This window comes from Chaetura pelagica, unplaced genomic scaffold, assembly GCF_000747805.2.
Source record: "Chaetura pelagica isolate M959 unplaced genomic scaffold, ChaPel_1.0 scaffold221, whole genome shotgun sequence".
Taxonomy (NCBI): Eukaryota; Metazoa; Chordata; class Aves; order Apodiformes; family Apodidae; genus Chaetura; species Chaetura pelagica.
The window spans coordinates 11,053,914-11,078,182 of record NW_009952533.1 but is presented as its reverse complement, the minus strand read 5'-3'; the positions used below and the strand labels follow the sequence as shown (position 1 = coordinate 11,078,182).

General features: G+C 38.3%; 1 protein-coding gene across 1 annotated transcript in view; it reads left to right on the top strand.

Moving 5' to 3' along the window:
- The window catches only part of WDFY3 (WD repeat and FYVE domain containing 3), a 100,320-nt gene that overhangs the window by 51,830 nt on the left and 24,221 nt on the right, over positions 1-24,269 (top strand). The window contains exons 21-38 of the mRNA XM_010008948.1: positions 1,111-1,271; positions 2,296-2,407; positions 2,806-2,996; positions 4,463-4,615; positions 6,564-6,637; positions 6,735-6,896; positions 8,271-8,365; positions 10,147-10,267; positions 11,519-11,736; positions 13,466-13,701; positions 14,970-15,104; positions 16,205-16,384; positions 17,020-17,253; positions 19,450-19,549; positions 21,056-21,216; positions 21,626-21,855; positions 22,687-22,796; positions 23,583-23,765. Coding sequence (XP_010007250.1) covers positions 1,111-1,271; positions 2,296-2,407; positions 2,806-2,996; positions 4,463-4,615; positions 6,564-6,637; positions 6,735-6,896; positions 8,271-8,365; positions 10,147-10,267; positions 11,519-11,736; positions 13,466-13,701; positions 14,970-15,104; positions 16,205-16,384; positions 17,020-17,253; positions 19,450-19,549; positions 21,056-21,216; positions 21,626-21,855; positions 22,687-22,796; positions 23,583-23,765 — 2,856 coding nt within the window. The remainder of the gene's footprint in view (positions 1-1,110; positions 1,272-2,295; positions 2,408-2,805; positions 2,997-4,462; positions 4,616-6,563; positions 6,638-6,734; positions 6,897-8,270; positions 8,366-10,146; positions 10,268-11,518; positions 11,737-13,465; positions 13,702-14,969; positions 15,105-16,204; positions 16,385-17,019; positions 17,254-19,449; positions 19,550-21,055; positions 21,217-21,625; positions 21,856-22,686; positions 22,797-23,582; positions 23,766-24,269) is intronic.

Here is a 24,269-nt window from a genome sequence, read left to right as displayed (position 1 = left end):
ATTTGTTGAAAACAAGTTCAGGCCATTCTGTTACATTTTTTAAATGTTCTTATGCGAAATTGAGGGAAGTGCAACACAAAAAGATCTGAATGACCTTGCTAGAAAGGTGTGTCTGTAGCCCTGTTTGTAACTATTTAGACAACAGATTCTTCATTAGCTCTGGTAAGATGTACTGTTACTAGTGAGATTTCCCTGTTCTGTAGAGCTCCCTGTCTGTCTGTACTGTTAGAATACCTCCTTACTAACGTCAGTATTATGTGAGAAGTCAGTTTGTTGCACATTATTTTACCTGGCTATCACAGGTAATATAAAGTGAAACATAAAGAAAAATGGGGACTGTGTCAAGTAGTTTTGTCTTTCCCCATGAGGACCATAATGCTCTTCAGCTCTTCTGGAGAGAAACTGTCACCAGCTCAAGGAAGGAGGAAGTGAGTGATGAGAGTAGTGTATTTAGGGAGTATGCAGAGTCTTACTTTTGCGCACTTCTGTGAGTGCTGTAGGCATCTGCCAGTCATAGTGTTTGTAGTGCCTCACAAGAAGCATCCACTTTCAGAGCAATGGATAAAAAAATATTAAAGATACATTTATATGGGGTTTTTATTTAGTGCCTGGGCCTTTTGGTCTTTATTCAGTCTTGTATCACTTGTACCGTGAAAAGCCTGTTGTCACAAAGATACAGACGTACCAAATCCTTCTCTGTTTGTGCTTACTTTGTTTTATTTCAGGCGGGAAGGGAGGTGAACAGTCCTAAGGCTGAAGGCAAATTGAGAACAGGAATGATACTGCCTTCCAAAAATTCAGATGAGGGAGCACCACATCTTCTATAGCTTGGCCAAGTCACAGGCTGCCACTTGCTATTATGGATTAATATTGTAGGCCTTCTTGAAAAGAAATATTTTCTGTGCCTTGCCCTTTAATCTTAAATAGACCACTCTCATGCTCTCAAGCTACTCTTCAGTACAGTGAACAAGTATGCAAAGACTATAAAATCTTGGCTATTTGTAAAACCTTTCTTCTATACCTATTCTGCAGTATAATTTGCTTAAGGTTTTACTCTTAAAACTGAAAAGAATAGTGGTTCTTTTACTGAAATTAACTTTTATCTTTAAGGCAAAGATTCAAAGTCTGAAGGAATCAACCCATCTCCAGTGTCTCTGGTACCAGAAGAGAAGGTCTCTTTTGGTCTCTACGCACTATCAGTTTCTTCATTTACGGTGGCAAGAATAAGGAAAGTTTACAACAAGTTGGATAGTAAAGCTATTGCCAAACAGGTGTGTTGGGAAATGAGTTGGTTAATGTTTACTACTTGTTTGTTAATTTCTTTTAACTTCTTTCAAGGGAGGTAGCTCAATGCAGCCAGGATCTATAACATACTTGTCAAAGAGCTGCCTGTAATCACTTCCATGTTTTGTACCCCTAGATTTTATTACTGTTCTTGTAATTACTAGCAATTGTGTTAGTTAGCACCTTTTGAAGGTGTTTTGGCTTTTTTAGTCGTGTTGAAAAATAGTTAAGATTATGTCTTTGAACAGTGTTTCTGCTGTTGCAGATGAACAAAGCTGGTAGCTTGGTCCTCTGGCTGCGATTCAGGTTTGGAAACCAGAATATTGGTTTGTGCTTCTTTTCCAAGTACTGTAAAAAAATTAGTGAATTATTTGTACAAAGGACCATCTTTGAAGAAAGGCTGAGAGAATTGGGGTTGTTCAGGCTGGAGAGGTTCTGAGGAGACCTTATTGTGGCCTTTCAACACATATGGGGGCTTACAAGAACAATAGAGAGAGACTATATACCAGGGTGTCTAGTGACAGGATAAGTGGCAAGGGTTTTAAACTGAAAGAAGTGGGATTTAAATTGGACATAAGGACAAAACTATTTGCAGTGGGGATGGTGAGACACTGGAAGAGATTGCCTAGAGAAGCTGTGGATGCGCCTCCCTGGAAGTATTGGAGATCAGGTTGGATGGTTCTTTAAGCAACCTGATTTAGTGGGGTATGACCTGGCCTGCAGCAGCAGGATTGGACTAGATGATCTTTAAAGGTCCCTTTCAGCCCAAACCATTCTGTGATCTGATGAAATTATTTTTAAAGTTGAGTTAATTTTCCATAAACTTTGGAGACTGGAGATTTCTCTTTACTTTAGAGACTGTCCTAATGACTCTAGCATAGTTCTGTTTTGTTATACATTACTCACTCTTTACCACAGGAAGAAAATACACAATTTATGTCCAAGCTTACATTAAAAAAAACAAAACACAACAACTCTTCTTTATAGCCCTTGCTTTTTTTTCTTATTCAGCTGGCCATTTCTTCTCATGAAAATGCCACCCCTGTGAAGCTGCTACATAACTCAGCAGGGCATTTGAATGGACCAGCACGCTCCATTGGTGCAGCTTTGATAGGCTATTTGGGTGAGTTGAGTACTTGAGAAATATTATGTTTAAACATGATTAATTACTTGTCAATAAGAACTTATGTCTGGAAGATAAAAAATGTTATTGTTGAATGTTAATAGTACATTGTTTTTTTATCTTTTGTGGACAATACTGTTTGCTTTTTTCTTTTTTGCTGCAGTTTATGTGAATTACCACTATAAAAATATGCTTAATTTTACTTTACGTCATAAACTGTTTTCCAGTGCAACATATCCTTCACCTCCTCTTTTGAGGTGTCAGTTCTGCTAATGATACTATTTTCATAATTCAAGCAACACTGGAATGCAGTTTACTTGCATATATTCAAAATTATTTCCTGTAGGAATTAGATTTTACTTTATTTCAATTCATTTTCTCTGCCTTTCTATGCTCAGGAGTAAGAACATTTGTCCCCAAGCCTGTTGCCACTACACTGCAGTACATTGGTGGAGCTGCTGCTATTCTGGGTCTTGTAGCCATGGCATCAGATGTAGAAGGGTTGTATGCAGCTGTGAAGGCCTTGGTCTGTGTTGTGAAGAGCAATCCACTAGCCAGCAAAGAGATGGAAAGAATCAAAGGTTATCAGGTGTGTAAGAAAGGTCTTAAAATAGACCAGGCTGATTGAATTTCACTGTTCTAGCAGTTCCCAATGAAATTCCTTTTTATGTTGTGGTAACCTGAGTTTCTGTGCTGAGGTTTACTGAGCTCTTGGTTAATTAGCGTAGATGAGTTATTTAGGATGGCTTTTAGAGGAGAGGCTGGAAAGTTTTGCCAAGCAGTTATGCACGTTTAGCTGCTTTGTTGAAATTGACTCTTCATTAATAGCAAGAAAGAGCACAACTATGGTGCTTAAAAGATTCTTTTCCTGGGATTGTGAATCCACCTCTGCAAGCCTGGTACCTTCTATTTCCATGATCTGCCAGCAAGAGAAGAGATAGAGACACATAAGGCAAACTGAACAAGTAGATTCCTAGGATCAACGCTTTCGGGAGACTGAACAGACATGATAGCTTATTCTGTTTGCTTTGAAGCTGAATACTTCTTAATTCTCTATTGGGGTGGGGAAAGTGCAATCAGTTATGCAGGAGGACTGATTGACTGACTTGAAAAGATCTTCACGTGGTCAGTGCATTTTACATTTCTCATAAAGATTGCCTTACTGAAACGGAAATTTCATGCTGTGGTTTGGACGGCGTATTTACAAACCTTGCAATACGAATGGCTAGTATAGTTATGTCAAAACTTATTAATTCCATGTAGCTTGTTGCAGACCTGGGCTCACTTTGACCAAATAAATGTAGACAATGTCCTCCTTACAGCATAAGCAGTCAGTGGATCATCATATATGACCTTATGTTCCACTTGTATTGACTTCAGCAAATAGCATGGTTTGAGAGAGATTCCCAGAAATTTGTATTTCTTTATTAACATTTCAAGAAGAATGGTGAAGCTGAATAGGCCAGTATGTTGAGAGTTTAACAAGTTTGCATCAGAAGATGAGAAATAGCAATAGTACATCTGGCAGTTTTTTCTTTTCCCACCCAGATTACAATAAATTAGAGCAGAAATGAGGACTGAAAGGATGACAACTGTGGTCATGCCTAGGGCAACAAAGAGTAGCAAGAAAAAAGAAAGGCTCGTTCAGTTTTATGTTGTCATGGCTACTTTCTTCAGTGCCAGAATATCTCTCATTTCTACATGCAGTACTCAAGGAGTGCTCTTCTTAAGTCTGCCAGGTCCATGGTCGCTGTCAAGGGACACAACTACCTGAGAAAATATCATATGCTGCCTTAAACTGTGTGTGATTGACTACCAGATAGCTGAGATGTATCTGTGCATGCCTACATATTGTCTACAGCGTAGAACAGATTTCTTACGAGCTTGAGGTTGTCTTGGGTGTGCCCCTTTTTTAATCGACCATAATGCCGCTTTCAAGCTTTTTCATCATGAGCGTCATCTCAAAAGATACATTTCATCTGTGCTTCTTTATGCTTGGATGTTGTTTCTGTGTGTTTGTAGGCTACTAATTCAATTTCTGTTTACTTGTTCAAGTTGCTGGCAATGCTGTTAAAGAAGAAACGATCTCTTCTGAACAGCCACATACTTCATCTGACCTTTTCCTTGGTGGGAACTGTTGATAGTGGGCACGAGACCTCCATTATTCCAAATTCTGCTGCCTTCCAGGATCTGCTCTGTGATTTTGAAGTATGTAAAGCTGCACAGAAAAGTGGTGATGATACTGGATAGTGATTAAGTGAGGTGATGATAGCATACCTTAAATATTGAACAACTGCAAACTAGGTTTTTATCCCAAGAACTTAGTATTTCATATATAAGTACAGTAAAGCAGCCCAGAACCTTTCACGTTATCTGTACCTGGCACAGACTGAGGAACAGTATTCTGAGTCAGATACACAAAAATAAATAAATATACTATGGCCACTATTAATTTGGCTATAAAATACTAGCCTAATAGTGCCAGTCTATCTTGCACAAATGACTTTGTAAGGTTACCCATTTTCTTTTTTTTTTAGATGTCTCTGAGTATTTCAAAGCACTCCTGGAAACTTTTAAGGGTCCTATCTATGAACATACTCCTGCTGCTCACTGTAGCCTTTAATAAAATCAAGCAGCCTTGTTAACTTCATTGTTTTGAGGACTTAAAAGTCTTCAATGCACCCAACCAGCTCCCCTGTCAAAATCAACAATACACTATCTCTATGCCACACAGAAAAGAGGAAAGTAAAAAGGCAAATCTGAACCTCCTTTTTATTTATTTATGTGTTTGTTTATTTATTTATTTAACTGTAGTGGGGATCTAATACAGAGGAAATGTGTCACCCGTCAAAGCTTCCCCTTGTATTTTTGAGGCTTAATGTTGAAATTAGAAATAAATTTGTGCAGTGTCTAAACTTTAAATTCTTCAGTAGCATGTAAGTAGTTTATTCTTAAGCAAATATTTTAAATGATGATAATGCTTCCTATACACTCATAAAATTAAACACAAGAGTGTGAATCACTGCCCAGTCGTTTTACAGGGAAGCATGAATTCTACTGAAGAACACTCTTCTGTGTTGTTTGTTTGTTTGGTTTTCCCCCCCATAAAGGAACCAGCTGAGAAATTTCATCAATGGTATACAATCACTCAGACAGCAACTACTGTATATTTAGTTCATGTCTGTTTGTTGTTTTTTCCTTGAAGACCAAGAACAACTGGAGAATGAAAACACTTAAGACACACAAAAAAACCCAACAATGCAAATAAAAAAGACTTTGCAAAAGCCTCAGGTTTTGGCTTTATTTCTTTTTAATATTTATTTGATTTCTAAATTCAGAAATCAGTGACCCAAACATTTCACTTAAATTGGATGGATTAGATGTTCTTTCTCTTCAGTTAAATGGGAAATGAAAATATGTATACTGATCATTTTAGATGATAAAATTAGAGGAAAAGCAAAAATTAGAAAGCTTTTCATTTAAGCCAGTTTTATACACCAGAGCACTAGTATTATACTTTGTTCAATAGCAACTCCATTTTAAGATTTGCAGCTATAACTGTGACCTTTTTGTCTCTTAGATCTTTTATTACTTCTATTGATTGAACAATTGATTTATGTCTGTGTGTGTAGGATCTAAATAATGTAAAATTATGTGCAGGAAATGCTGGGTGAAGATAACAAAAATAAATCAGGGAAGACCTTGAGTTCAATCTTTGCAGAAGATAGTAAGTTAATTTTACAAAGAGAAAACCTACACTTAGGCCAGATAAGCTTAACAAAGCATTTTGCATCAGCCTTGTAAACCCCAGTAACTCCCTTGGAGCCATTGCACTGTTTAAAGAGAAATTCCAGATAGCATGTAACTTTTTTGTCTAGAACTCTTTCAGCATGGTGCAGTAACAGAGAATATGTTTGGTACCAATGTGTGTTTTCTTAATCTTCACTGGTACATTTAATACTTACCTGAAGTTGAAGAATAAAAAATTTGGGACCTTGCAATAAGCTTTTGAGTGCAGTGCCAGATAAGTGGTCATGTAGATGAGTGGTTTTAATCTCTGCAAGCCTTACATAACCTTTGATGTACTAGTGTAAATTTTTTATCTTTAAAAGCAAATTTCCATACAAAATAAATAATTGTTTGTTCTGTATTTCAGGTCTGGCTTCATGCACCCTATGAGCTTCATCTGTCATTATTTGAGCATTTCATAGAACTTCTCACTGAGTCCAGGTATGATGCCAGCGTAATAATGAGAGTTACAGCATTAGGTAATACCTAGAGGATGCTCCAACTGTAAATTACCATGTCTTTTCCTTCCTTCTTCCAGTGAAGCTGCAAAGAATGCCAAGTTAATGAGGGAATTCCAGCTCATCCCGAGACTGCTCTTGACTCTTCGAGACATGTCTCTGTCCCAGCCTACTATTGCTGCAATTAGTAATGTGCTGAGCTTTCTGCTTCAAGGCTTCCCTAGCAGCTATGACTTGCTCAGGTAGCCCACACCTATGATGATTCTGGCTTTTCTGTTTTTATTTTGTTGGTGATATTGATCCAAAATACATAGTAAGTAACGTGACATGCTCATGCACTGCATTTTTTCCTCTACAAAGTAACTGAACTACCCATAGGCAATAATTTGTTAATGCCTTGATTTGAATAATAATTTCAGCTTCTATGTAAACAGGTATGACTGAATGATTAAACTGGCTTAATGTTCTGCAGGCAAAAAGTGTAAGTGCTGTATTGCAGCTTCTTTGCTCATGTGAAGCACTGAGCTCTTTTCTTAAACACCAATGAATGTTACTTAAGATGGAGTATAATGATACTTCCGGTTAAAATGCAGCTTTTATTTCTTTTCTACATGAAAGGTTGAGTTCAAGTTTTTTTCGTCTTCATCACTGTGTAGAAAAATATTTTAAGGCTTTCAAATATAGTATTGTTAATTTTGACTGAAATCTACATAAATAATTACAGTTCATACATACAGGAAAATGTTAAATGGTTTTAAATAAGTTCAGCTCCCAGAAAACATAATTTTTTTGTCTCCCATTTCATTATAATGGAAATGGATAAAATACTGCAGGGCTTGAGGATTCCTTTGTGTATGAGTGGTCATGTTTTCCGTCTTCTTACCTTAAGTACTGTTAAAGGTGTCAGAAGCATCAACCTGAACATCTTACCTGTCTTTGTTTTAATTACATAGGACAAAAAATTATTCAGGAATAAAACTATATGTTTTATGCTTAAATGTTTATAGAGCAGATTGTAGAATGCCAGAGTGTTTCTTGTTTTCCTTCCTGGAAATAAAAATGAAAAATGTTATATAACTTGGGAAGAGCTATACTAGTTAGGGACTGTGTCAGTTTAGTTCCAGGGGAAAGAGGAACATACTCCATCTCCTTTCTTTGAGTAGCACATCATTGTCTTGTCTTAGAACACCCTGACGTTGTGTTACATCACCTCAAGCTATAGTCATGAATGTTATACCAGAGTTGAGTAATCACTGGTTTTGATGTAGAATTTGTTTAGCTGTAATAGTTTGAGAGTAATGTTTTCCTCTGCTTTCTTTCATTGATGGTGTTTCTTTTACTAGGACTTGGTGGTATGTCCCAGTTTCTTTTCTTGAATCCTAACATTTTCAGGGTCCCTTACCTACAGACTTGTCTGCAAAGGTTCCATCAGTTATGAAGTGCTAATTTTGGGATTTGCCTAGTAACTTTAGATGGAGACCATTTTCCTCAATCTTCACATGTGAGAAAGTTGACAGTTTTGGGTATTACTCTCTCACTAGTGTTACAGTTTTATATTTAAGGTGAATTGTTGATAGATGAGAGTGCATAATAATTTTTTTTCTGTATACATCAAGGTTTGGGCAGTTCATCTCTTCCACCTTACCGACATTTGCAGTATGTGAGAAGTTTGTGGTCATGGAAGTAAACCATGAAGAAAAGCTTGACAGTGGTAAGTGATGACATGGCTGAGAAGCAGTAGAAGATAAATACTTTGTGATATCTTATGTGCTTAAATACTAAATATGTAGAAATAGTGTCATTAGCAATATTGTAAGTTTGGTATAACCTGGTTGCCTGTTAGTTGTGGTACTTCCGTTTTTGATATTGCATCCAAAGCAGTGCAAAATCCACGTACTCTTGTTTTGTTTTCCTTTAACACGGTGTGGTTTTGTTCTGCTTCTTCCACTCCTTCAAATCAGCTGTGCATCTCTGCTTCTTTGTGGGGAAAGAAGAAAAGCAAAAACAGATTACTAGGTGCATCTGCCCTCCAGGTGTGGAGAAAGTGAAAGAATTAACTAAGGCAGTGTAGTGAGGTTTTTTTACACAAACAAAAATGTTCCTTTGCTGTGCTTCAAGAATGTTTATAATGAATTGTTTTGAGACCATTTCTGCCCTTGTTTTCCTAAAGAAAAAGTTAATGCAGTTGCATTTTTTATCAGTATCCCTGAACAGAAACATTTTAGCCCCACAGTGGATGGCACCCAAATAACTAGCAGGGGGTGCCCAAAAATTCTATGTTTCTACATTTCTTGAGAATATACTGATGCACAGAGACAAGTGAGATAGAACTGAACTGTTTGTGCTTTACAGTTAGCTTTCTTAGTCTGGTTTTGGAAAGAACAAGGTTTAGGCAATGAGCACATTAATAATGATCTTCCTGTGCCTCTCCCATTTCTTCTGAATTATTTTGCTTATTGCAGTCTCAAAGATAATTCAATTCAAGCTATTTAGTGCAAAAGAGGGAGTGAGTATGGGAGAGAGATCCAGATTAACAGCCAGGTTTTATTCCCAGGCCTAACTACAACCTGAGCTGTTTTTTGTCTTCCTGGGGGATGAAAGAACTTTAGAGTGAAATTCAGGCTGTGGCAAGAGAAGCTTTTTGATGCAAAGGACATGAGATTTTTAGTTTACTGGTCTTCAGTTCTGCTGTATTTCTGCCACAGGAGGTACTTTTTTTTTTGTAACTTGTGCACAGTACCTTGGCCCAGAAAGTGTCCATTTATATTTCATCATTGTTGCACATACTGCCTCAATTTGCCTTTTTTATTTTTTTTTTTTATTTTTAAATAATGTAAAAATATAGTCCTCCTTTGGCAGCACAAGGTATAATAAGAGGGATTCACAAAATAATTGTAAAGCTCGTCCTGAGCTTGTATGTATTGGCTTGTTTTGGAGTAATTCTGCAACTTCTTCAACTGATGATGAGTTTGGGGATCTTTCAAAGGAAAAGGAAACTAATTTTTCTCCCCTTTTACTTGATTTGGAGGGAGTTGGGAAGTGTCAGGGTTTTTTTTATTGGGGTTCCCTCCCTCACACACACCCTTGAGCACATGATGCACAGTGTTTATCCAACTATAGTGCTGTTGTGCTCGGGGGGAGGGATGTGCGTGGAGTGTGTGTTTGGTTTTATGTCTCTACATCCATGAGTGAGTGAAGCTTAGCTAATTTGGACCACCTTAGTTATCTGAGAAGCTGTGGTTCCCTTTTACCCTTTCTTCAAATGGACTAAACTCTGATGATGATGATGCAACCAGCATTTCTCAGCAGTGTATAGCAGGCTGCCTGCACTTTAGCACGGCTCCCTTATGACCTGAGTGGGATCAAGTTTCATGTGCTAATGTATGGATTTTATGAATAGTCTATAAAATATCGGAGTTCCAGAAGCCTGATGTTTCTTTTTTGTTTAGTTCTTTGTTTGTTTGTTTGTTTCTTTTTGTACTTGATGTTTAGGAACAGAGGATGATTTTGGAGGACTTGTTTCAGCTAATCTTATTCTACTGCGGAACAGGCTTTTAGATATCCTTCTGAAACTTCTATATACATCTAAAGAAAAGACAACTGTTAATTTGCAGTAAGTACAGAAAAATGTTGAGGTACAGAAAGGATATAATTGTTTTCTTTCAAGGGGAGAGTTTTACAGTCCTATTTTGATTAACTAGTTGAATTACACTGTTTTATAGGAACTACTGAATTATTTATACAGATGTCACTGATTTAGCTTTTGGTATTCTGGCAGAGATGGAACACATTATTATTGATTCGTATGCTCGCAGTTGTGGTAGCAGATACTGGTGTAGCAACACATACCGTTCGGGTAATGCATTGTGGTTTTTTTAATCTTAAAATAAAAGTTTAAAACCGTGGTTGACAGCATTAGTAGAAACTTATGCTCCAAGTTAGGAAAAATAGAAGTAGATATGAGCAGGAAAGAAAAAATATGTAATAGGTGTGGGGGGTGATTGCTTGCTTCATGGAAGATTGTTTGCATTTCATAGAAGAAAAATAGCATTTGTAAAATTGATAATTTTAAGTCTTTGAGGGACAGAGGATCACAAGCGAGTAGGATGCAGTGGGAACAAGTGTAGATGTCTGGCTACATTGCTTTTTAAAGTTTTGTTATGTGGAAATCCAGTTCTTTAATCATCTTCTCTCCTCACATACTGCTGGGTGCTGTTTTCTCATAACTTCATGTGTGGCTATAGAGAAAATAAAATCTGTCAAAAGAGAAAACTTGTATTTTTAGAGAAATAGGATAGTCAGCTTCTCATTTGGTTAAGAGGAAATTACTTCAGTAGGGGCTATTGCTAGGATCATTGACCCTAGAAATGCCCCTTAGTTCCTTAAAATTGGGTGTGAGGGAACATGATCCATAGTTTAATGATGTTCTGGAGTCATGATGAGTTGAAGAGGAGACTGACATTTTTTAATACCAGTTTATTAAAAAATCTTGTGAAAACTCTCTACCTTTGTATGGCTCAACAAAGAGCATTTGGAAACTACAATTTTTGGACGGATGTTTCCAGTTCAGCATTCCGCATTTATTGAAAGCAGCAGTTACAGAAATCTTGGGCAATGGAATAGTCCCAGGAGCTGTATGTCGTCTTCCTTTCTGCTGAACAAATACACTGTAAATGTTGCATTTAACAAGAACTTTGTGAGCAGCATTTCTTGTTGAGTAGCAAACATACCTAAGAATTCAGTTAACTCTTCAATAGATCTGAATTTTCCCTGATCTTGATAATTGCTGTGTACCGGAGGACACTGATTTTGGCTTGCTAGTAGGAAAATAAATGTGACTATTTTTTCTCCTCTCTTTAATTAGAGCTTGTGAAGAACTGATCAGGACGCTGGGTTTTGATTGGATTATGATGTTTATGGAAGAACATCTGCATTCCACCACGGTCACAGCAGCCATGCGAATTCTTGTGGTCCTGTTGAGTAATCAGTCCATCCTTATGAAGTTTAAGGAGGGTCTCAGTGGTGGAGGCTGGCTCGATCAGACAGATTCTGTCTTGACCAACAAGATTGGTACTGTCCTAGGTATGGCATCTCAGCCCCCTCTTGACTGAAAGGTTGTGTGGGAGTGTCTGTGCTGTGTCAAGGCAGGGGTTGATGTATGAACACTGTCTGGCAGATGTGTCCTTTCTGTTACTGTTGCCTGTGCTGCCAACAGGTGCTTCTGTGCTTTGTTTTCCTTGCAACTGAGAGTTAAATTTCTTTGGGAAAAGGGAGAAGCTTTGCAAGATTGTCCTTCAGTTAACATGACACAGATTTCATTGTAGTTTAGTATCATCATCTGCACAAATCCTGTGTAGTTAGTTGTTTTTTTTTCTGTTACCATCACGGTAAGGTTAGGTGTGTCCCAAGGGCAGGCACATCTGAGCTGGATGCAAAGGTAGCACAGCGTGGTACTTTACATACATAGCTAAATAAAGATTCAGTAAAATTTGCCCACTTCTTTATTTTTTTTAGAGCATCATGCAGAGTTATACGTGAGCTGCCTTGTCTTATATGCTCTGCTCCATTTAGATCTACCAGTTTGGAGTTTTCTATCTTTGCTATTTCTGTGTTCACGGTGTCATCTCAACTTTTCTTTACCTCTATCTACTGCATTCTTCTGCAGAGACACATCCTCACACTCTCTATCTTATTAAAGGCTTTCTCTGCAGGTCCTTAAGGCCTCATTTATCATGGTTATCAGACCTTTCTGTTACCCCATGTGATCTAGAATTCAATGTCTAGGGCTTTAGTGCTACAGGACTCATTTTGATCATCTCTAAGCTGTCTGAAATGCATCTCTAAATGCTAACTTGTCTCATCGAATGATAGTGACAGATTATGTAATTTTCATACCCTGTGTTTTTAATAAATTACAACACATTGGGTACAAGATTTCTCATGAAATCAAATATGAACCATATTTGTGCAAGATTACTAATGGAATTCCTGAAACTTTGTAGCTAAGTTTCATTAATCTGATTCCTGGTAGTTGTTTTCTGTTTAAAAAGTCAATTTCTGGTGGAAAGAGTATCTGTATTAGAACTTCAGAAAAAACAGCCTGATCTCTGGCAGTGTCAGAAGAATGCCTTACTATCTGAGCTGATGCAGAGACTGAACTGTCTTCCTGCCTCCTTCCTCACTTGAAAATAAGAGCTTCTGCCATCCTGGCATTTTGGAGTTTGTTTTTTTTACTAGAAAAATGAAATAAATACTTGGGTAAAAGCAGGATCACAAAAGGTGAGTCTTGTGCCTCTGGCATTACTTAAGATAAAATAAGAGCATTTAATGCTTCAAACCAGCTAACACCTGAAAAAAGATGTCCCTGACACATCTTTGGAAACAAATCAGCTGCCCATCAACTTAAATTGGCCATGGGATTGTTGCCTTTTAATATAAATCTGTACCTGAGATTAAGGTGATACTACCATCTCAGCCAGTGAAATGCCACTTTTCAGAAGCTTGGGTATTTTAAAAGTCTGAAATTGTGATCACAATCAGAAAACGGATGTTTGTGTATGCAGTAGCATGAGGAAGCCTGTAGGGGGCAGTGGCATTAGGGGGTAATAATTTCAGGGGTTTTTTTAGTTGATTAAAAAAATTAGACATCTGAAGCAGAATTGGATAAACTGTGTGACAGTCTGTATGCACACATTCATTTTTTACCACATTAATTTCTGAGGACATATTCTCTCATGTTCACTACTTGAGTGAGTTTCACAGACATTTCCCTATTAACATGGTTGGCTTTTTGTATTTTTTTTCATCTTAGGGTTCAATGTTGGCAGGAGCGCCGGTGGCAGATCGACTGTCCGGGAGATTAACCGGGACGCTTGTCACTTCCCAGGCTTTCCTGTTCTGCAGTCCCTTCTCCCAAAGCACACTAATGTGCCTGCACTCTATTTCCTCCTCATGGCCCTTTTCCTGCAGCAGCCAGTCACTGAACTGCCCGAAAACCTGCAGGTCAGTGCACCTGTCATCAGCAGCCGATGTAATCAGGGTTGCCAGGTAGGGATTATCTAGTAAGATGTAAATATAATTCTGTCTGTCATGAAAGAAAATATTGGATTAACCAGGCCCCCTCCTTCTTCTCTGCAGCTGACTCGAAGTCACAATGTGGTGGTTAGGGCTGAGCTGTTTGGGGTGGGAGGAGGAGGTACGGTGGGAGTATGCCTCTTATGGCATAGCTGTTGTTGGTGTCCTTCTGGTCTGTTCTGCAGTCAAATGAGAAGCACGTTCCTGGTTCAAGTTGGGATGTTTTGGGCATTGAAGAAGGCATAATTTTGTGCTTTCTTTGTTGGCATGTTTGTTTGCTTGCTTTTAAGAGTGGGGGGGTTGCTGTGTTTCATAGTTAATGAGATTACACACAAAACAAGGTAGATTTTATTTCAGAAAGTCGCCAAGGTTTTGTACGGAGACATCTCGGTTGTTGCTGAAACAGGTGGACTTTTGGACTTCTTTTAATTGTATGTATATGAGTAGATATATGGTCTACAGTGGCATCTTGGAAAACCTTGGTGTAGTTCTTTATGGAGAAAAATCACACTTCAGATAGACAAGGTGCCTATTTAATGGATGCAGAGATAATATTTATTTATCAGTGGAAACTGAAAAGTAAAAATTTCAGACCCAAAGGTATTTTGTTTTCTCAAGAGGCATCCATGACAGCACATTCAGCGCTGTGCTAGGGTGAAGTTGAGGCAATAAGGTCACTTCTTTCTTACAGCATTTAAGTTTGGCATTGTTAAATAGAAACTAAATTGAACTACATATTTACAGTAGCACTCTTAATGCTAGAGGCAAGCACTTCATGCTTTTTAAATTTTTAATTTATGTCTTTTTTTAACTTGCTGGAAAAATGCAACTGGGTTTGTTTTGTTTGTTTCTTTTTATTTTTCCTGTGGGATACCATGTGGGTTTTACCATCAGATGTGAGTGAAGTAAACTGAGGTGATAGTGCAACACTTGAGCTGACAGGTCTCTTCTTGTTTCAAAACACTTAGATACTTTGGGAAGGTGAAAGTTGCAGTTACATTAGCCCATGGTTAGAAGGAATTTTCTTCAGTAACACGTGACCTTCGTATGAAGCTTTTAGGGATAAAGTGTGTAGAATGTGAAATAATGCATTTTTTAGATACTGCAAAATGAGTGTATAATGAGTGTATACTCACATGAGTATAATAGTGTATAATGTAGGTATAATAAAAAGCAGTATCAAATTGCACTGGAGAGAAAGGGATTATTTCATGTCTTCTTTCTTCTCTTTTACCTCTTAGTTTGATTTAGACTCTATTTGGACATTCATATTTGGAGTTCCTGCCTCCTGTGGCACCGTTACGTCGTCAATACACAACGTTTGCACAGAAGCTGCCTTCTTGTTACTGGGAATGCTGAGAAGCATGCTGAATTCTGTAAGCATAAAAATTTTTACTCATATTCGAATATACAGAGTTGTTTGAGTTTGCCATGTGGTCAAAAGCCAAATTAGAAAAGTTGAGCTTTTGTTAGTGTCACCCACCTGAGTTAGGTGAAAACCATCATTGTCGGTCAATTATTAAACCTATTTTTCTACTTTTGTAGAAATATTAGTGACCACAAAATTGACACTGTTTTTTGGGTTTTTCTCATAAAAAGGCTGGGCTTAGTGGGTTTTTTTGCAATTAAAACAAAATAAGAATGCAGAAGGATAAAATGCCCTTGGCAGAGATCACTGCATTTCCTTCCTGATTAACATCATGGGGGAACATTTCAGGCTCTATATCACATCTGCTCAGAGCTATGGGAGTTGCAGATTTTCTGCATGAACCTTCCACATGCAGAGAAGTCCCCCAACTATTAACAGCCACATGCAGGAGGAAGTGAATTTACTGCCAGGAAAATGTGTCATCTTCTCATCATTGAATCTGATGTCGAGAGCAGTGAAAGGCGGTTTCTCAGTGGAAAATATTGTATTTCCTTGGAGCCAGAGTGTGTTGTGTGCTGAAAATGACCTCATGAAACGTCTGAAAAGCTGTTTGGTTGTTGTCTGTTTGGTTGTAACATGTTTGCAGTATGCTCTTGAGAAGCATTGCTTCCATGTCTCTCGCTTGTTAACATGTTCAGAAGTTTATTCTGAACGTGTGTATTGGTTATATGTTCTTGACCTGCTGCTGCACATATTCCTGTTGTCATGTGTTCTGTCTCGTGCCAGTGACCTGTTCTGTCATGTCTGGTCCTCACCTGTTCAAACACATATTTGACATGTTACGGATTTGTTTTTCACATTTGGTTGTGTTCTTGGCCACATGTTGAGTCACTTGTTTCTTCTCTGCTTGAGTAAGTTTATGTCCATGTGATTGATGGCATTTGGCCCCATCTTTGATCATGTGTTGCAATCATGTGTTTCATTGCATGTTTGACAATGTGTTTGCATATTTGATGCTGCAGCTTCTCTTTCTGCAGCTCCTTTCTGAAATGAACATTCTTCAGTTAGTACCATCTGTGCTAATGTGCTGTTTATTTTTCAACCCAGCCTTGGCAGTCAGAGGAAGAAGGCTCTTGGCTTCGAGAGTATCCAGTCACCTTGATGCAGTTCTTTCGATATTTGTATCACAACGTGCCCGACCTCATTTCCTTGTGGATGAGTCCCGAGTTCCTGTGTGCACTGGCAGCCACAGTGTTTCCGTTCAACATCCGACCATACTCTGAGATGGTAGGAAATCCAGTGAGCTAGCTGTTTGTTTCTCCTTTGGATGTTAACTTTGAGGCTTTATCAATAGTCATACAGAGAGGAAGCTCTGCTTACCCTGCAGAAAGAGGTCATTATAGAGGCTGGGCTGGATGTTTTGTTCTCAGGTTTTGGAACTGATAGAAGTACATGTTCAGTTGAAGGGCATTTGCTGTGCAGTGGCATCTGAAGCTTCATTATGGGGAAGTTACATGGTTTAGTTGTTTTCCGAAGAGTCAGGGTTTTTTCACTCATATGAACAATGTTAGCTTAGATTTATAAAAGCAAAAGAGACTGCATCATCCTATGCTTTTAGCCCTCTGTTCTGGATAGGCCTTTTTTCTTGTTTGTTAAGTGAATACAAAATGTGATCTCTAGCTAATGCAACTCATGCCAATCCACACAAATTACTGTTTTGTTAGGGAATACAAAAGTAGAATTTGGGCATTTCTCCTGGTTTGTATTATGGAACTGATCCTGAACATACCAATCTTGTAAAAAAGCTTCTTAGGAAGCAAAATGTGAAGTGAATAGGCTTAGAAAGACAAGTAAAGAATAGAGTAGCAAACAGACTGCTGTTAATTTGCTGATCTTCAGAGTTCTAACACAGTTTTTCACAGGTCACTGATCTTGATGATGAAGTTGGGTCCCCAGCTGAAGAGTTTAAAGCGTTTGCAGCTGATTCTGGCATGAACAGGAGCCAATCAGAATACTGCAATGTTGGCACCAAGACATACCTAACCAACCATCCTGCCAAGAAGTTTGTGTTTGACTTCATGCGTGTGCTGATAATCGATAACTTATGTCTCACACCAGCAAGCAAACAAACTCCACTGGTAGATCTTCTGCTAGAGGTAGAGTTTATTTGGTGTTTTGTTTTGTAATTATTTGAATTTACTGTGACAGTTCCCTAAAATACTTTCCTCAACTTACTCTTCGAAGTTAGAGGAGGTATGGCCTGGGATTCAGTAGAATCCTGCAAAAAATTGTCATTAAATAATTGGGGGAGGGGAAAAGGAACACTAGTGTCTCATAAACAGTAATTAATTCACCTTTCTTCAACAGCATGGAAAAGCTAAAAAAGCAAATGCAGAGGCTTTCTCTCAGCCTTCCTTTCGTCCTTGTCTGGCTCTGCTCCTCAGCATTTGTGCATATCTGTGTGATGGTTATGGGGCTTGCTTCTTGCTGTGCTCTGTTCTCCCCTCTACACCACAGCCCTCCTGCCACTTCTGTTTATGGGCTCCGTAGGTTTCATTTGGCCAGTCAAATGGCTCTGTTAGTTGCTGAGCACACAGTGCCAATCTTTTATTTCTATTTTGTGCTCACTTTAGAGTAGTTATAATCTTGTTTGGGCATCCTAGGCAATCCTTGCTTTTGTCTGGAAAGAAGTAGCAGAGCACAACTAGGTGTTCAGCATGAGAAATTGTAATTTTGTTTAAGTTTTATTTTTGTGGAATATGATTAATTTGTTAAACACCTTTCAGATCATGACAGCTGTATTGGTTTTGTTGAAAATATAAAATCTCTGCAAATCCGTGCAGAAATATTAAGGCTTCTGTTTTATTCATACTAGATAAAATGAAGTGGCAGACATATGGCACCATATGCTATAAAAATTCACATAATAACTGCATTATCTTCCTGTACATTATATTTAAAAGTTTGTGACACCTGCAGAAAGCATCCTCCTGTTAATGATGAGGCAGGGAATGAGGAGTTCAGTTACTGTTTAACTTGTCTACACCTCTTTCTTTAGACAATGTATTTAGAAATATTCAGTTCACGTCCATTCATATTCTCCCTTCACCTACCAGTTTCTTACCTTGTTGATCTGTGGCCAAGTCTTCTTGATTTTTTTGATAGTTACAGGAATTTTGGACAGCTTTTATATTTCTTAAGAAATTTCTTGGGACAGGTCAGCATCTCTTTGCTGTCACAAGGCAAAAAAATGAATTCTCAAAGGATGCAGTTTTATGTGAACATCAGGATGCATATTTGAGGCCATGTTCAATTGGTTGCAGTTGCTTTACTGCTGTTCTAATCTATTATCACTCATCAGTGTTAATTACTGGCCTTTTAGTATAAACAGAGGAATGTATACTTACTGCTAAACTGTTACAAGGCAAGACAAAGCAGATTTGCTTAATGTCATATTGCTTTCTAGAACTGCGTAAGTGAATCATTCAGTGAGGTATGATGATGTATGTACTGAATAACATTTGGTGATAAAGTGGTTTTTCCTTGTAATTCCAAAGGAAATTAGAAAGACATAGCACATCCATCTATTATATGACTATACCAAGGCTGCTGTAGTAACATGCAGAACCCCAGCTGACGAGATCAGAGTTTAACCTTTTCAGGTTGTGTTTTTTTCTTGGCAGAAAATAAATAGAAATAGTTCCTACTCTAAGACTGCATGCAGCCAATATATGATGGATATACATTCGTAAATGTTTAGATAAAGACAAGACTTCATAGGAGAGGTGATCAGATGGCTGGAGCACCAATCCTAAGAAGGCAGGCTGAGAGAGTTGGGGTTGTACAGCTTGGAGAAGAGAAGGCTCCAGGGAGACCTTATAGCAGCCTTCCAGTACCTGAAGGGGCTACAGGAAAGCTGGGGAGGGAGTTTTCTGAAGAACAATAGGACAAGAGGTAATGGTTTTAAGGTGCAAGAGGGGAGATTTTGATTAGGTATTAGGAAGGACTTCTTTACTGTGTGAGTGGTGAGATACTGGAACATGTAGCCCAGAGAAGCTGTGAATGCCCCCTCCCTGGAAGTGTTGAAGGCCAGGTTGGATGGGGCTTTGAGCACCCTGGTCTCGTGGGCAGTGTCCCTGCTCATGCCAGGGAGGTTGGATCTAGATTATCTTTAAGGTCCCTTCCAACCCAAACCACTCTATGATTCTGTGACGTTTTACTCGAGACAGAATGCTAAAAGAAAAAAATAGTTCACAAGAGCTGAAAGTAAAAAATTCACCCAGAACACCCTCCCCCTTCCTCTTTTTGCTCACTCCAAGTAAGTAATTATCTTAATGTATTTCTTTTATCAGGCTTCCCCTGAAAGATCAACACGAACACAGCAAAAGGAGTTCCAGACGTATGTTTTGGATGGAGTGATGGACCATTTACTTGCAGCTGATGTTTTATTGGGTAATATAGCAAAGTTTAATTATGTATCTGTTTAGTTGAGCAACAGGTTTTGATTATTTAACTGTATCAGTGTAGTCTTTTATTAAAACTTGACTGTCTTTAATCTTTTTTCCTGCCCTTTTCTTTCATTTGTAAATGGTGTTGCTGCACTTGGATATTCCCTCACTATGTCAGTTGTGCTAAAGCTGTAAAATAGATTATTAAAAAAAAATATGGGTTAAATCTTTTGGATATATAAGCCAGACAAATTGCAATCACATCAAAAGTAAATGAAGCAAGGTCTTGTCCTTCTTGTAGAGGATCCGGAGCTTTTTTTCAGTTTGTCATGGGTGGGTAGGGCTTCTTGTTTTTAAGTTAGCTTTGTTTACATTTCCTCCTACTGTAGTTTTATTATGAATGCAGCACCCCAGAAAAAGCCTTTGGGTTTAGCACTCCATTGATCCAGTTAATAAATGGGCTGGAAGAACATTAGAAGCCTGTAACTGGGATGTCAGTAGAGTGGACTTTCCCACCAGAGAATGGGTTTTGATGTTCATGAACTGGCCTGAAGCAATATTGCTGCTCAGGTGCCCAGTCAGATTTCATGGTGTCCTGCTGGACTTCCCAGAAGCTCTTGGTCTGATCTGTCTCCATCATAGGTGTCATGAGGCAGCATATATTTCTGTTACAATGTGCTTGGAAGGCTCCCTCTTCCTTGCAGCAGCAGTGATTTGTCTGTGGGTGAGGAGCATTAATAAATCCAGAATTGTGTTACATGAAGCTTTGGGTCAGGTTCTTATAAAGGCTACTTGCCCTTACAAGTACTTTTGTGCAGCCCAGGACCAGGACTTTGGCCTCCCCAGTCATTCCTTCTTCAAGGTTTTGCCAGCTTGCTCCAGGTGTGATGCTGTGAGTTGCTTTATATGCAGATGGTGTAACAAGTGAATAAATGTAGATGAACTTCCAGTAAAATCAACACCACTGGTATTTTATTATGGGTTTTTTTTATGGAAACACTTGCACTTTTCAGGCTTTTCTTAATACAGCTGGACTGATGTTTGCATACACACAGACACATGCAGCTGATGCCCATTAACTTGCAGTTTTATTGAACAAAGTGCAATGAGGGAGAAGTAATACCAGTTGGTATCACTTGTCATCTCAAGGTGTTTAAAAATTATTTTATTTTTGGAAAAGCAAAAAAAAAAATTTAAGAAAAGCTGCAGGTGGTTCTTTATACATGCAGCTCCAGTTGAAGGGTGTTCTACATAAATATGATGCCTCTGGATTACAGGAGTATGATTTCTTCTGGAGTCTTCCCTCCCCACTGCCCCCTGTTTTGGTCCTTGTCCCTGTCAGCTTCAAACGTTCACTTACTATTGAAATTCCTTGTAGGGAAGCCTCAAGGTTTTAGCTTTTTCTCTTTTACAGAATTCTAGAAAGCACATAAACACACGTGGGTGTGTTTATGCAGATGTGGGGTTTTTTTGATAAATGAAGAAAACTTTGGGGTGTTTTGTTGCCTAGGTGAAGATGCATCTCTGCCTATAACAAGTGGAGGAAGCTACCAAGTGCTGGTGAACAATGTGTTTTATTTTACACAGCGTGTTGTAGATAAGCTTTGGCAGGGCATGTTCAACAAAGAATCCAAACTTCTTGTGGACTTCATAATCCAGCTCATTGCACAGGTAACAACGTTCTCTTATTAGTTTGCTTTCAAAAATGTTTTTGCAGGTTACATTAAAATGAGTCAAAACTGCTTTCAGTTTTAGAATTCCCCCGAAATAAACAAGAACATTTACCTCACCTGAATTTTGGGAAGCTTCCTAAACTTACAGTGACAGTTTTGGCAAGCTTCCTCATGCACTTTTCCTGGAGATCAGTAGAAGACTTCTGTTAGAAATCAGCACCATCTTTATAGATTTTAAAATTATAATGTATTAATGTCATTTCAGTCCTTGAAATTCATTGAATTTATGCCTTCAGTAAAGCACCAGTTTTGAAAATAGAGCGTGGGTCAATTCAGCAGAAGTTTATTTGACAGTGAAGTGATTTTCTGCTTACTCTCTGATCTTTGTTTTTTTTACTTCATATCAGTCAAAAAGAAGATCTCAGGGACTATCGCTGGATGCTATTTATCACTGCCTGAACAGGACCATCTTGTATCAGTTCTCAAGGGCACACAAAACTGTTCCTCAGCAAGTGGCTCTCCTTGATTCCCTAAGAGTCCTTACTGTGAACAGAAACTTAATTTTGGGACCTGGAAATCATGATCAAGAGTTCATCAGTTGCCTTGCTCACTGCTTGATTAATCTTCATGTGGGAAGGTAAATACCTCAGATGGAAGTTCATTCCAGAACTTCCTGTGAAATATTAAAATCACGTGTTCTCTCTCAGCAGTGACACACACCTTGCAAATAAGTCAACAAATTCTGGATAACACTTTATTCCGTGAATCAAAATCAGGTTTTAAGAGCCCAGGTAGAGAGAACATCCTTACCTCCTTTTACAGAAGTGTTTTAAAATACTGTTGCAAGTGCTTATTTAGCCATTTAGTTGTTATGCTTTGATAATTTGAAATGTTTTAAAGGTAGAAACACTGGGGCTAAGTAATTAATAGTCAAAAGGGGTCTGTCACTAGATTTACTGTATATGGAATGGTTTTATATAAATTCCATGTCTTAGTACTTGGATGTATAGCATTGAATAAGTCCAACCAGGCATTAAATCAGATGCCCTTGACAAATGCTGTAGACACCCACTTTTCTGCATTGCTGCAAATGTCTGCCAGGCATTTTAATTTTTTTTCCTTTCCAAAAAGGATGTACAACTTGTTTCATCCAAAGATATTTGGGAAGCATCATCAGCAGAAAACCCTAGTGTTCTCCCTTTGTGGCCTCAGCAGTTTTGTGTTTTTTTCAAATATTGCCATGTTCCTCCAGCAACACCAGTGACTATGGTGTGTTATTTTTCATAAACCTCCAGCCTGGCTTGTGACTACAGATTATCAGAACTCAAGTGGCCATTAGTGAAGATACATTGCTGTAGTAGCATATATTAATCTTTGTGATATTGTGCAGGGAATAAAATGCCTTAGCTTGTTGGGCTTTTTTGTATTTTTTTTTTCTTATTATTGTTAATTAATTGTTTATTTGTAGCAATGTTGATGGGTTTGGATTGGAAGCAGAAGCCAGGATGACAACTTGGCACATTATGATCCCCTCTGATATAGAACCAGATGGAGTCTACAATCAAGATGTGAGCGAAGGTAATCTGAGAGTGACAAAGCCACAGATGTCTGCTTCTGCTGCTTCTGTATTGTCATCACTAATCTTTTACCCCAGTTACTCTTAGGGTGGGGTGGGAGGGAGGGTATGTGTACATAAAAATAGATTAAAAATAGATTAAAAAACACTTAGAAGCACCAAGACAGACGTATCCAGGATAAGTTAGTATTCTGTTAAAATAGCAAGAGCTCTTTATTGTTTTCTGAACATGCACCAGAATTGGAAATACTGCTTTGTATTCCCTGAGTTGAATGCAGTAGAAATGGGTCATTTTAAGTGTGCACCAGTGGTTTTGTAACAACTGGATCTTACATGAGTATAAGTAAAAATATTGGTGTAAGCTCTAAAATTATTATTCATTGGCATCCTCGGGATCTTTCACTCAAAGGAAAATTGTGCAGATGTGTACTTATGTAAAAATACTAAAGCATGGTGTGTGACTGCAATTATGCATCTGTATATAGACGTATACTTCTGTAAGATATTTTTAAATCTCATTTTGCTAGTAGATGGATATGGAGAAGAATCATAACTAGTCAGAGCTGGTATTTCAGTTTCACAAAGAGCAAAATGGCAAAATTAACTGTTAGATACTTTCTGATAGCATATAATAGCAATAAAACCCATTCTGTCCATAAGCATTTCACAAGTCATGCAAGAGGACAACTAGAGTATAATGGCAGTTATTAATCAGTTCATTACTGTAAAGATACCAATTCTATAAGAACCATAGAGATCTTGCTGTTTGTGTTCTTGTACCTATGCAGGTCGCCAGCTTCTTTTAAAAGCCATAAACAGAGTATGGACAGAGCTGATCCACAGTAAGAAACAGGTATTAGAAGAGGTTTTCAAAGTGACGCTACCTGTCAATGATCGTGGCCAAGTGGATATAACTCTTGCAAGACCTTTTATTGAGGAAGCAAGTTTAAAGTGTTGGCAAAATCATTTAGGTAAGTGTAACTGAGGATTTATCTGCCCTGAATTATATATTTCCCTGAAGTGAACAATATGTTTAGCTTTTGGGTAGTGGTAAGTACATTAAAGTGTCATCATTTAGTGTCTTTCATTCAGAAACTGTACTGTGCGCACAGGGCCTTTATTCGACACTATCAGTGGTCACCACAGCGTCCTGTGTTTGTGAGTTAGCATGCACCACATAGCATATTGTGGATTGCACTTAGGGAGTCATTTAGCCCTTTCCCATGAACACTTGGATTGGGTTGAACTGAGTTACCATTCTCAGGACTGGATGTGGCAGGCAGGGAGTGGAACCCCACTTGAGCTTGTCTGGGTGCAGCCTGCAAACTCTGTCTGGTGTTACAATTGAAAATGTGTGATTAAGCAGCAGTGGCACTATGGGGGGTTAGAACTAGATGATCTTCAAGGTCCCTTCCAACCCAAACCGCTGTATAATTCTATTATTTTAAAAAACAGCTGTAATGTGGGGAGATGAA